The sequence below is a fragment of the Nicotiana tomentosiformis genome, chromosome 2 (assembly GCF_000390325.3).
Source record: "Nicotiana tomentosiformis chromosome 2, ASM39032v3, whole genome shotgun sequence".
Classification (NCBI taxonomy): domain Eukaryota; kingdom Viridiplantae; phylum Streptophyta; class Magnoliopsida; order Solanales; family Solanaceae; genus Nicotiana; species Nicotiana tomentosiformis.
In genome coordinates, this window is record NC_090813.1 from 129,879,999 (window position 1) to 129,892,422 (window position 12,424).

The following is a 12,424-nucleotide window of genomic DNA, read 5'->3' on the forward strand; positions in this document are numbered from 1 at the left end:
ACTATGAGTGTATTATTCAAGTTAGAGTTAACTTGAAATTGTCGCAACAGCTTGAGGCTGGTTGCCACAAAGGGTTAGAGGTAATCCTTAGGTTTACAAGAGTTTTGTAAACACTATTTTTGGCTCAGTGATTTAGTGAAGTGTTGAGAAAAATCCTACAGGGTTGTAGGTCGTAGTTTTTTTACTTTTTAAGCCAGGTGTTTTTCACGTAAATATACTTGTATTCTTTACTTTCTGTATTTATTATTCCGTAAATGTAGTATAGGGAATATATAAATGAACCAGGTCCTTCTATAATCTATGCACGTAAAAAAAATGGATGCCACATAAATCACCCCCTCTTGTGTGGTATTTAAGTATAAAATATCAATTGGTATCAGAGCGAGTTATTCTTGAAGAGGCTAACACCTTAGGAGAAGATCAAGATGAGTGCACCACCTAGAAATTGGGAAGGACAATCCACTGCTAGGCCACCACTCTTTAATGGATAATACTACTCTTGGTGAAAATCAAGAATGAGATATCACATACAAGAAGAGCACTATGAGTTATGGGGCATTGTCACCGATGATCCACTGGCTATTTTGAAGAAAAATGCTGAAGGAATAGATGTGCCAAAGACAGGAGCTGATTGCAATGCTAAAGATCTGATGAAGTGGGAAAATAAAGCCAAATCCAAGAAGTGGCTTGTTTGTGGACTTGGTCCAGATGAGTACAGCAGAATCCAAGGCTGTTATGCTGCTAAGAAATTTTGGGACACCTTGCATGTGGCCCATGAAGGAAAAACTCAGGTGAAGAGATTTAGAGAAACACTACTGTACTCTCAGTATGAGAACTTTGCTATGAAGGATGGAGAAACCATTCAGGAAATTTACACAAGGTTCACTACATTGACAAATGAACTAAAATCTCCTGGAAGGATTATCCCTGAAGAAAAAAGAGTTGAGAAGATACTCGCTAGGGTCTTGCCAATTACTTGGGAAAGCAAGATCACTGCCATCCAGGAATCAAAGAATATTGTCACTATCCCACTAGATGAATTGATTGGAAATCTCACTGCCTATGAACTTAGGAGACAAACCATGAAAATGGATGTACCTAAGAAGGAAAGGAGTTTGGCACTCAGAATCATTGGAGGTTCTAATCTAGAAGATGATGAAATGACAATGATCACCAAAGACTACAAGATGTACCTAAGGAGAGGAAAGGGTTCTTCAAGAAGTGGAAGCTACAGCAAGGCAAGAGCTATGGAGAAGCAAACCAATGATGGTTGTTACAAATGTGGAAAGACTGATCACATGATAAAAAAACTGTCCTTTGTGGGAAATTGAATGGAAGAAGGAAAGATTTGAATGAAGGAACAGGTTCAATCCAAGAAAGGAAACAACAAAGGATCAACCAAGGTTGAGGTCACTGCTTGGGGAGAAAGCTCAGATGAAAGCTTAGATGATGATGATGATGAACGAGCACTAATGGCCATTGGAGAATCTGATGAAGAAACTGAGGTAATTGTCATTCATCTCAAAGACAAGATTAAATTTTTGTCTAAAGAAAGATTATCTGAGTTATTACTAGATCTAATTGATGAATATGAGGATGTGAGTAATGAAAAGGAACAGTTGTCAAAAGAATGTGTGATTTTGAAAGCAAAGTGAAAAAACCTGAAAATTAGGGCTTGCGAAACTGAAAGTAAAAATACTGTGTTGAAGAACCAGGTTCATGCACTTGATACAACTGTCCTAGAACTTAGACCTGAAAATCTAAAATTGAAATTAGGAACAGGCAAAAAGACAGTTGATCACACAAACTCACTCTAGAAGAAAAATGTAGGAAAAATAAAAAATTAGTTGTATAAGAGGGATGAACTAGTAAGAGTCTTAAAGGAGGATCTGAACAAGGTCAATCATGATCTAGACAGAATTTATAAATGGAACAGGTCCTCTGATACACTTTCATGGCTACAAGAACATCATAGTAGCAACATAAGGGGATTTGGCTTTGGGAACTCTGCACCTAAGTGGGATCCTAAACGTAAGTACCTTACACTCCTTGAGAACAAGATTTTCACACACAGTGGTAACACTGGTCACTATAAGAGTGAATGCACTGCAAAAGAGAAGGCAAGTCAAAAGAATAAAAAATTTGTTCTAGGGAAAAATAGGCTGCCAAGTTGGCCTAAAAAGAATTTGATTTATCCTTTTGCCTATAGAAAGGGACCCAAACTAGCTTGGGTTCCTAAGACTAACCCCTATTTATTTTTTCCAGGTACAAGTGAAGAGGAGCAGCCAAATATGGTACATGGATAGTGGTTGTTCAAAGCACATGACAAGAAGCAAGAACCGATTTCTTTCACTTGAAGACCTTAAAGGAGGTAATGTCTCCTTTGAAAATGGAAAGAAAGGTGAAATCATTGGGGTTGGAAAGGTAGGTAAGTCTGATTCTCACTTTATTGAGAATGTCTACTTGATAGACGGACTGGAGTACAGTCTAATAAGTCTATCACAATTGTGTGATAGAGGTAACATGGTAGCCTTCACCTTTACAAAATATTTTGTAATTAATCTTACCAATGACAAGATAGTTTTGCACGAAAAAAGAGTGAATAACATATATATGGTGGATCTGTCCACACTTTCAGATAATGAACTCACATGCTTAAGTATGTTGGATAATGATCCCCTCATTTGGCATAAGAGACTTGGATATGCCAATCTAAACCAACTCAACAAACTAGTCTCCAATGACTTGGTGATAGGGCTGCCTAACATTAAGTTCAAGGAAGATAAAGTTTGTGAGGCTTGTGCAAGGGGGAAGCATATAAGATCTTCTTTCAAAAGTAAGAAAATGGTAAGTACTGTTCATTTCCTATCGGCTTTCTCTGAGTTAGAAAGCCCTGCATGATTTTGGCAATGTGAATTATAGCACCAAAATCAATCCAGTATGTATTATAAAAAACTTCAGTAAAATTAGATTTATAACATACAACGGTAAAATTACCCTTATTCTCAAGCCATTTCTTGTATTTCAGGCAATCTTTCTTCCAGTGTCCCTTCTTCTTACCGAAATGGCAAACATCTTTGTCAAAAGTACTTTTCTTCTTCATGGGATCACTTTTGCCCTTCTTTGCATTTCTCTTACCATGAGTCACCAAATTAACACTTTCAGGTGTCTCATGCTTCAATCTCTCTTCTTCTTGAGCACACATGGTCAAGAGTTCATTGATTGACCATTTATCCTTGTGTGTGTTGTAAGAAATCTTAAACGGGCCATATTTCACAGGAAGAGAGTTGAGAATGAAATGCACAAGAAATGGTTCAGACATATCAACCTCAAGGGATTTGAGTTTAGCAGTAATATCTCTCATCTCCATGATATTCTCGTGCATTGTACGACTTATGTCAAAAGTCATACTTGAGAGCCTCTTCATAAGGGTGCTATCTAAATCCTTGTCAGAGCTTACAAATTGTTCATCAATTTCCTTCATGTAAGCTTTGACCTTATCGCTATAAGGGATAGAACTCCCTAATTCTTTGGCTTATGTGGGCTTTATTGAGCTTTAAACTTAAGCGATTAGATCGCTCCCACCGCTCATAAATAGCCTTAGTCGCTGGCGTACTTGATACCGTGGGAATAGGTAGTTCTTACACATGGAATGCCAAGTCTAGATCCGAGTACCCTAAGGTGAGAAGGACTTTCTCCTTCCATTCAGCATAATATTCACTGGAAAGCATCAGAATTCGAGGATTCTCATTAAAAATAGAAGTAGGAAAAGGAGTAAAGACTGCAAAACAAGGATAAACATACATAACCTATGAAGTACAATCCATCAAAGGTGAATCACGTAAAATATCGATTCTAAGTAAATTCTAGACCCTCCTATGGGCAGAGGATGCAACCAATGCATATAATTTATCTTTTTATTAGATTAATAAACCAAAACATGTTGAAATTAATTTGTACATGTGGGCATAAGATAATTTCCAACTTAAAAGTTTACTATCTCATTCCAATTAATTTCACAAAAATGGTTACCTCCTTGTAGGATAGAGTTACCATTTTAATGAGATAATTAGACTAAAAAGCTGTCATTTTTATTTCAATCACTGAACTTCATGTGATTAAGTAACTTAATTTCTTATATATCAAATACTCAAGATGTTGTGGCTACTCCCCAAATACATGATATAAAAGAAAACTTAAAAATGACATCTCAAAATAATTAACCGTAGTAATCAACTTAAGCAAATGTTGATTGGCTTCAAAATAGACACACGGTGTTACATGGTCAATTTGTTTTCGTTTTGACACTGCACGACAGTCACACAATAATGACTCAGCCCCTTCCCTTTTTCCTCAAGTTTTGGTTTGATACTTGGAATATAGAAGGAAACAGAAATGAGACAAGGCACAGTTTACAAGAATCACTTCCCAACTTTGTATTAAACTCGTGCTACAAAGAAATACATACAAAAGCCTTACAAAAAGATAGCCAGAGACATCCAACACTCTACTTTGACAAGTTTGCCTACCATATACATATATAGGCAACGTTTTTGGCTCACAGCCTTATCCTAACCCAGCAGTTGACATCCCCAACTGCAAAGGAATTCAAATTTCAAATTTCAAAAAAGACAACTGCCCACAATCCCACATAGCCACTCATGTTGAAAAACAGAAAACTAGCCAACTGGCCAACTGCCATGCATGTGCGTGGAACATGGGTGCGACCTTCGAATTTTGGCGCCAGCAGGTTAACTCTTGTCATGTCTTCGCGTGATGCCCTCGTGCAGCATGCCTTGCGCGCATGTCTGCCACTGCCGTATGCCCAGCTCGCACATGACATTTTCTTGCCCGCGCCCATCTGCCTTGCCATGCCCTGCCTTAGCTTGCCTTAGTTTTTCCAGCCCTTGCTATGCTTTTGCTGCCCGTTGTTTTTGCCATGCCATGGCCACGCCAATGCCATGGTCTTGTCATGCCTTGGCACCTAAGACACATGCCGTCGTGCAACCGTCCATGCCCATCAACACCTGTCCATGTCGGACAGCCTTGTCAATATGATGCCACAGTCATCATAGGGCCGTGCCAAGGTCCATCATGTAAATCTCTCGTCACGCACATACCGTGTTCAATCAATCAAGCCGATGGGCTAACACACGAGATATAAGCACAAGGCTATATTATCCCAAAGCTTAATTCTTATAATTAAAGTATTAAAAGAACTCAAAACAGTAACAAAGTCGTAAAACATAATTTTGTTTAAATTATGTAACTACTCCTTTTCTCACAATTTAAAGACAAAAATCATACAAATATATGAGATGGGAACCTTCCGAGCATTAAGTTTAGAATCATGGGCTTTATAACGTACACAAACGTGATAACCAAAAGCATTTGTGTTTTGTGATCATGTTAGTGCAACAGAGTACGAAAACTACTAAATACTAGTAACTTGAACCAAACTCTGTTAATATAAGCACAATACATCCCATAATATTTTTGGTTACCAATGAATTAAATATTCTTTGTTAATTGATTAGAGAATCAGAATATACATGAAACTCCATGATATTACAAATCGGCAAAGTAAACGCCAGAAACGACATAACTGGCAAAAACCGTTATTAGAAAAAAAGTGGTCGATATTATCACTTCAAAATAGAAAAGGACAAAAATAGAACTCAAGGTTTCGAGGGTTGAACTAAAGTTCAATATTCTTTTAAAGTGATGTTCTGTGTCTGTGATGTACCAACGCCGACTAACATCGTTACATTACAATGCAAACCCAAAACACACGATGCGACACGGATTCAAGTCTTAAATTAAAATTTCGAACAACAGAACCTTATCGAACTTCTAATGTGTCTTTCTTAAATACCACAGACGACATGCAAATAACAATCCGCAGGCAGAGATACATAGAATTCAAATATATTGTAATCAACAGAAATAAATATCGAACAACACAGCTAAAGGCAGGTTCTGATACCACATGTTAAATTCGAATACAAACATAGAACCAACGAAAATTAATTAAGAAACGTACCTTTAGCTATTATTGTTCAAGCGTTGTAGCGAATCGCCTTTGAAACCTTTAGCATAAAATCTAGGGAGCCTCCTAACCTGTGCCTATCGTAGGATATCAGACTGATGGAGTCACAAGCCTATTTTGGTAGGTTAGGGACTCTTAGGCGAATACTTTAGCCCTAGGGACTTCTTCATAAATTATAATTGCCCTAGGGACTCCTAATAAAATTGTTTCTTTCCATCAAAGAAACTAACATATATGCATAACTACAGAATATATATTATTTACTTGGGAGACAAGGTAAATAATTTATTACCTTATATGTGGGCCACACTAGAAGTCTCTAGAAGAGACGGAAAATTTCTAACACACGACACTTAGAGGTCGTGTCACGACCCGAATTCCCACCCTTGAGACCATGATGGCGCCTAACATTTCAGTTGCTAGGCAAGCCAACATTAGAATAATTTTTAGCCATTTTTAATAAATTAAATTAACTAATACCAATTAAACTAAAATAGAGTAAGAAAAATCATAGTGGTTTGAATGAAAGTAAAACTGTCTGAAATAAAATAAACAGCTAGGATAAGGTAGAAGGGGACTTCAGGGCAACGAACGCCAAGCAGCTGTACCTCAAGTTTCCATCAGACAATCAATCCGAGTAATCTACTGACCGCCGCTAGGACCGACTCCAAAATCTGCACAAGAAGTGCAGAGTGTAGTGTGATTACAACCAACCCCATGTACTTTGTAAGTATCGAGCCTAACCTCGACGAAATAGTGACGAGGCTAAGTCGGGTCACTTACAATAACCTGTACGCAGTATAATAACAATAATAGAAAAGGAACACATGAAAAATAAGGCGGTCAACTTATGAAAATAAACTCAATCCTCTAAATTAGTAAAACAAGGAATAACAGTCCTAAGAATCTCGTACGAAAAACACTTAAAGCTAACACAATGCACAAATGAATACAAAACACACAATTTATTGCGGCGCGCAACCGGATCCCACCATACAAATACAATCCTCCCTTATTTCACCATATTAATATTAAGAATAACATGTAAAATTCGTTGCGGCGCGCAACCCGATCCCACCATATAATCAGAATCAATATCACAATCCTCCCTTATTTCTCCATATCAAAATCACATGTAAAATCTGTTGCATCGTGCAATCCGATCCCACCATATCAATATCAATCCTCCCTTATTCCACCCGTTGCGGCGTGCAGCCTGATTCATAAATAAAATCAATAAATGTAATCAATTCAACAACTCAATTCACAAGAATTTTTATGATTAAAGAATAAGAAAACAAGCTATAAAGGGACCCCGTACTAAATCAAGGAATGCTACAATTAATACAAAGCAACAAGACAAGCCAAATATATGACAATTAAAGTGTACAAGTAAGACAATTAAGGCAAGTAGCAATTAATGATGGAAGCATGGAAGAAATGAACATTTTAATATGAGAGAAATAAGTGACAAATAGCAAGTTAAGGCATAGGAAGCAATTAAATCATGTAACAGTTAAGACATAGAATAAAATAATTAATGAAATACGGGAAAGCATGGAAACAAGTATTTTGACGGCGTAAATACACTCTTCACCTCGCATATACGCTGCTACACATGAAATTCACATAGCACATAGCTCAAGGGTTCCTAATTCCCTCAAATCAAGGTTAGACCCAACACTTACCTCATTCCGCAAGCAAATCGAAGCTCAACCAGGGCCTTTCCTCTAAATTCCGCCTCCAAACCAATTGAATCTAGCCAAAATCGACTCAATAACATCAAACAATGCTAGGGAAATCAATTGCAATATATAAAGTTAAGATCTTTACACTTTTCCCAAAAGTCAATTCCGGGCCCGCTTGGTCAAAACCCGAGATTCTCACAAAAATTCAATTACCCATTCGCCCCCGAGCTTGATTATGTAATTAGTTTCGAAATGCGATCTCAATTTAAAATCTAAATCTCAATTTTACAAACCCTCAATTCTTCCCAATCCCTAATTTTCTACCATGAAAGAACATAGATTAAGGTTAAAAATTAATGGGTGTTGATGGAAATGAAAGAAAACAAGTTAAAGCATACTAACCTATGAAAGGGTAATGAAATTTTTCTTTAAAATCGCCTCTACGCTGAGCTCTAATGAATTTTTTTTGAAAAATGGGTGAAATCCCGTCTTTGGGATATTTAATAAATTGGGCGTCAGGCCTTCTTCGCATCCGCGAAGCACAACAACCAGAATGGCCTACGCATTCGCGAGGTTCCTCAAGCTTTCGCGAATGCTTCTCCCCCATGCCTTCACGTTTGCGTAGTGCTGGTCGCGTTTGCGAAGAGTGATCCCACCATAGTTTCGTGTTCACGTACACAGCCTCGCGTTCGCATAGAGGAAAAACCTCCCTAGCCTAGATTACTCTTCGCGATCGCGAAGAAGAACACACAAGACATCAGCACATTTAAAAAAGAAAAACCAGAAATTTCTAAGTTCAAAATCATCCGTAGCCTATCTGAAACTCACCCGAGCGCCTCGAGTTCCAAACCAAACATGCACACAAGTGTAATAACATCATAAGAACAATGCTCGAGCAATCACAACATCAAAGTAACACCTAGAACCACGAATCGGACACCAAAAACAAATAAAATTTTCAAAGAAACTTAAGAACTTTTAATTTTTCAACCGGACGTCCGAATCACGTCAAATCAATTCCGTTTTGTACCAAATTTTGCAGACAAGTTATAAATACTAAAACGAACCTACACCAAGTTCCGGAATTGGAATCCGAACCCACTAGCAACAAAGTCAATCTACAGTCAAACTTAGGAATTTTTCAAACATTTAAATTGCTAGTTTTCAACAAATTACGTTAAATCAAGCAAGGTACTTCCGAATTTGATTCCGAGCATACGCCCAAGTTTTAAATCACGATACGGATCCACCGGGACCGTCAAAATACTGATCCGGACCCGTTTACACAAAACGTTGATCGTAGTCAACTCAAATAAATTTTAAGGCACGATTTCACATTTTCATCAATTTTTCTCATAAAACCCTTTTCGAAAAGACACTGATTGTGCACGCAAATCGAAAAAGTCTAAACGGAGCTATTCGTGATCTCGGAACGTAAAAATAAAGGGTAAAATTATAAATGACTTATCGCGTCATCACATGTCGTTTGGTTAGGAAAAAGTTATTTCAAGATTATAATAACATGATAATAATACGAGAATTAAATAATGACGGAATTATTTAATAAATATATTCATAGATATTTGAATCACTGAACTAAAATATATATATATATTCCATCCAAAAAAAGAATTGTTTTGACATTTCATTTTATGGATAACATGTTTCTTTTCAAAGGCCTAAACCGAAAAAGAATGCATAAGGGTTTCCTTTCCCGTTCAAAATATGAGGGGTATGCTTTTCCAATCTATAAAGATTTAGGGGTAAACTGAGTCCTACTCTTTTTTTAATCTAGGTTATTTGTATTAGAAAGGTTTATAAATTGTCTAACATAATAATCTATGTGTTTATTATTCGCTTATCTTTTTTTGTTGTTTAGAATTAAGCTATTAATTTTTTATATGGAGAAAACATCAAATGGATTGTTATGCATATGTTCCGGTTTAGTCTTTAATTTGAGTTATATTGTTCTTGTATATCTTTTTGACTGAACAGGAGATCATTAGAGAAGTTTGGAAAACATTTGCATCCCAATTCTTTTTTTTTAATTTATAAATTTTCTGAGATAATAATCCATGTGATTGTTAACCATTTATCTTTCTTTTTCTTCTTTTGTAGAATTATGCTATTGATTTTTTACATGAAAGAAACATCTAATTAGATTGCCACGCCTGCGTTTTCAGAAATGATGTTATAGCCGTTGCGCGTTGTTCTTTATATCGTGAACAGTTGCTCTCTTTTTCTCTTTTACTTTTTAATTTTCTTAGAAAAGCAGAAAACAAGTACTGCTCTTTTTTAAGCCGTTGAACAGAATTTGCAAGACGATTTCAAGTTTTCTTCCTCCATTTATGTAGCTTCTAGTTTTCATTTGTGATTAGTTGAATAATATTATATTTATAAAATTGAAGGGAGACTGACAAGCATGGATCAAATTACATGCTTGATCCATGTAATTTGACAATATTTAGGCACAACATTCAATTTTTCGGCAAGATCACATAGATGGATCCAAGGCACATCTACCATGCAAGATTGAAAGACAACGGATAGAACAACAGTAATAATCCAACCAATCTTCTGCTTCATTTTTAAAAGAGATTCTTTTTGTCTCCACATTTAGAGTAAATTTTATGGGTAGTTATTCAACTTTTTGTTCGTTACCCAAAAGTTACTTTTCTTTCTTTTGTTACACAAAAGTCATTCAACTTTATGTTCATTATCCAAAAGTTACTTTTCTTTCTTTTGTTACACAAAAAATATTTTATTATGCTCTAATTATCACAATAATCACTTTGATCAGATTTTACAAACCTTTCAGCTGGAAAGTCTATTATACCCTGACATTCTAAATCCTCCCATTTATGTAATATATTCGTACATTTAATTTTTTCTTAATTAATATTAATTTTTAAGATATATAAGTAACATTATTAAATTTGTCAGTAACATTACCATGAACAAATCTCAAGTCCACGTTCTTAATCATGATTAATGAAATATGTTTAATAAAAATTAAAAAATCAAAGCTTATTAATTTATCAGCCAAGCCATACCCATTAATTTAATAAATAAAATACTCATATTTAGCAAAACGACACATCAGATTAATACTTTCAAATAAATAATATTAACAGATAAAGCTTTAAAAAACTTAATATTAAACACGAATATCTTTGAAACTTTTTTTAAAATTTTTATTAACTATAAAAAATATCATCTGTTAAACAAATTAGTTTTTATTATTTTAAATAAATATTAAAAAAATAAATATTTTTTTATCATTTTTATATTTAAAATATGTTCATGTTTGAATATGATTAATAAACAAATTGAGTGCCATGAAAAAAATTTAAATGTATGGATGTATTATAAAAATAATAAATAAAATAATTTTAATTTAAAGTTATTTTAATTATAAGTAAAATACCTAGGTAAAAATATACTATATAGTATATAATTTAAAAAGTATTACATAAATGGGAGGATTAATGCCAAGGACATAATAGACTTTTCAAATAAAAATATTATAAAATCTAGCCAAGATGACTTTTGTGATAAATAGAGCAAGTAAAATAATTTTTTTCTGTAACAAAAGAAAGAAAAATGACTTTTGGGTAATAAACACAAATTTAAATAATTTTTACGTAACAAAAAGAAGAAAAATGACCTTTACATAATGAACACAGAGTTAGACTGACCATTCCCTAATTTAGAAGCCCGTCTATGCTTCCATATCATCCCGCAGATTACCACAGGTATAATGAATATGTGGGACTGATTTGTGAACAACATTCTTGGTTTTCATGTATAGAGTGTATCAATGTGCAATATCAAAAGGTACTCAGAAGCATAATGATCAAGGTGGCTGCCTAGCTAATTGATTAGACTTCTCTTCTTCTTTTTAACAATATGAGAGAGATTTAAGTTCTACTTACTGGCGGTATAAAATATACTTACATGTACAATTAGATCATTCATGAAGTAACTAAAGATAAAATCTCAATGACAAATATTAACATGATAAACTGATATTTCATATTTGACTAGAACACAAGCTAAAAAGAAGAGGTTTTTAACAAAACCAAGCAAATGCTAGCTCCATACTATTTAACAAGGAATATGTTGCAAAATAAGTCGTGGCGTTCAAACAACTAGCATACAAGGACGATGCCCAAATGCAACCAAAAGAAGCCGTAGTACATACAGGCAACCTATTAACATTGCAAGGAATGAGGTGTGAGGATCTTCTGAACCTGTAAAACATTACTTTGAAGCGGCAAGTTTCGCCATTGGCTATCTTATTTTGTGTTCGGAAGCCATCCCATCCTTTAATTAATCCTACTAAATATACTCAGTCACATTTACATAGGGACATTTTTGTACGCAAGTATAAACAATATAGAGTAACTCTCCAATCCAACCCCTAGCTTGAAGCAAAGTTAGATATCTAGAGTATGAGTGCAAATGGCTCAAAAGCTGTCTCCAAACTTGTTTCTATATAGGAATCATTTGAATTCATTGTGATCTGTTTACATATAACTCTGTCGTGTGTCAATATAAACTAAAACACACTTACATATACCAAATATTTAAATAGATCAGTGTTCCTAACGCCTTCTCATGCATCAACAGATTATAGATAATGAACCAAATTACATACTCCAAATGCATATATAAAAGGATGATG

At 35.0% G+C, this 12,424-nt stretch overlaps 2 protein-coding genes across 2 annotated transcripts; both read left to right on the plus strand.

The window, feature by feature from the left end:
- The first annotated feature begins 515 nt into the window (after positions 1-515).
- On the plus strand, positions 516-1,331 carry LOC138905608 (uncharacterized). The gene has a single exon (XM_070194128.1). It carries the CDS (start codon positions 516-518, stop codon positions 1,329-1,331), a length of 816 nt encoding a protein of 271 aa, XP_070050229.1.
- Positions 1,332-1,352: 21 nt separating this feature from the next.
- Positions 1,353-2,522, plus strand: LOC138905609 (uncharacterized). The gene is made up of 4 exons (XM_070194129.1): positions 1,353-1,651; positions 1,937-2,120; positions 2,266-2,424; positions 2,517-2,522. Exons 1-4 carry the CDS (start codon positions 1,353-1,355, stop codon positions 2,520-2,522), a joined length of 648 nt encoding a protein of 215 aa, XP_070050230.1.
- Positions 2,523-12,424: the final 9,902 nt, after the last annotated feature.

Coding starts and splice junctions, on each gene's coding strand:
- LOC138905608 (XM_070194128.1), top strand. CDS start 516: ATGAGATATCACATACAAGAAGAGCACTATGAGTTATGGGGCATTGTC.
- LOC138905609 (XM_070194129.1), top strand. CDS start 1,353: ATGAAGGAACAGGTTCAATCCAAGAAAGGAAACAACAAAGGATCAACC. Junction 1,652..1,936: donor TGTGTGATTTTGAAAGCAAA/GTGAAAAAACCT, acceptor TAAATGGAACAG/GTCCTCTGATACACTTTCAT. Junction 2,121..2,265: donor AATGCACTGCAAAAGAGAAG/GCAAGTCAAAAG, acceptor TATTTTTTCCAG/GTACAAGTGAAGAGGAGCAG.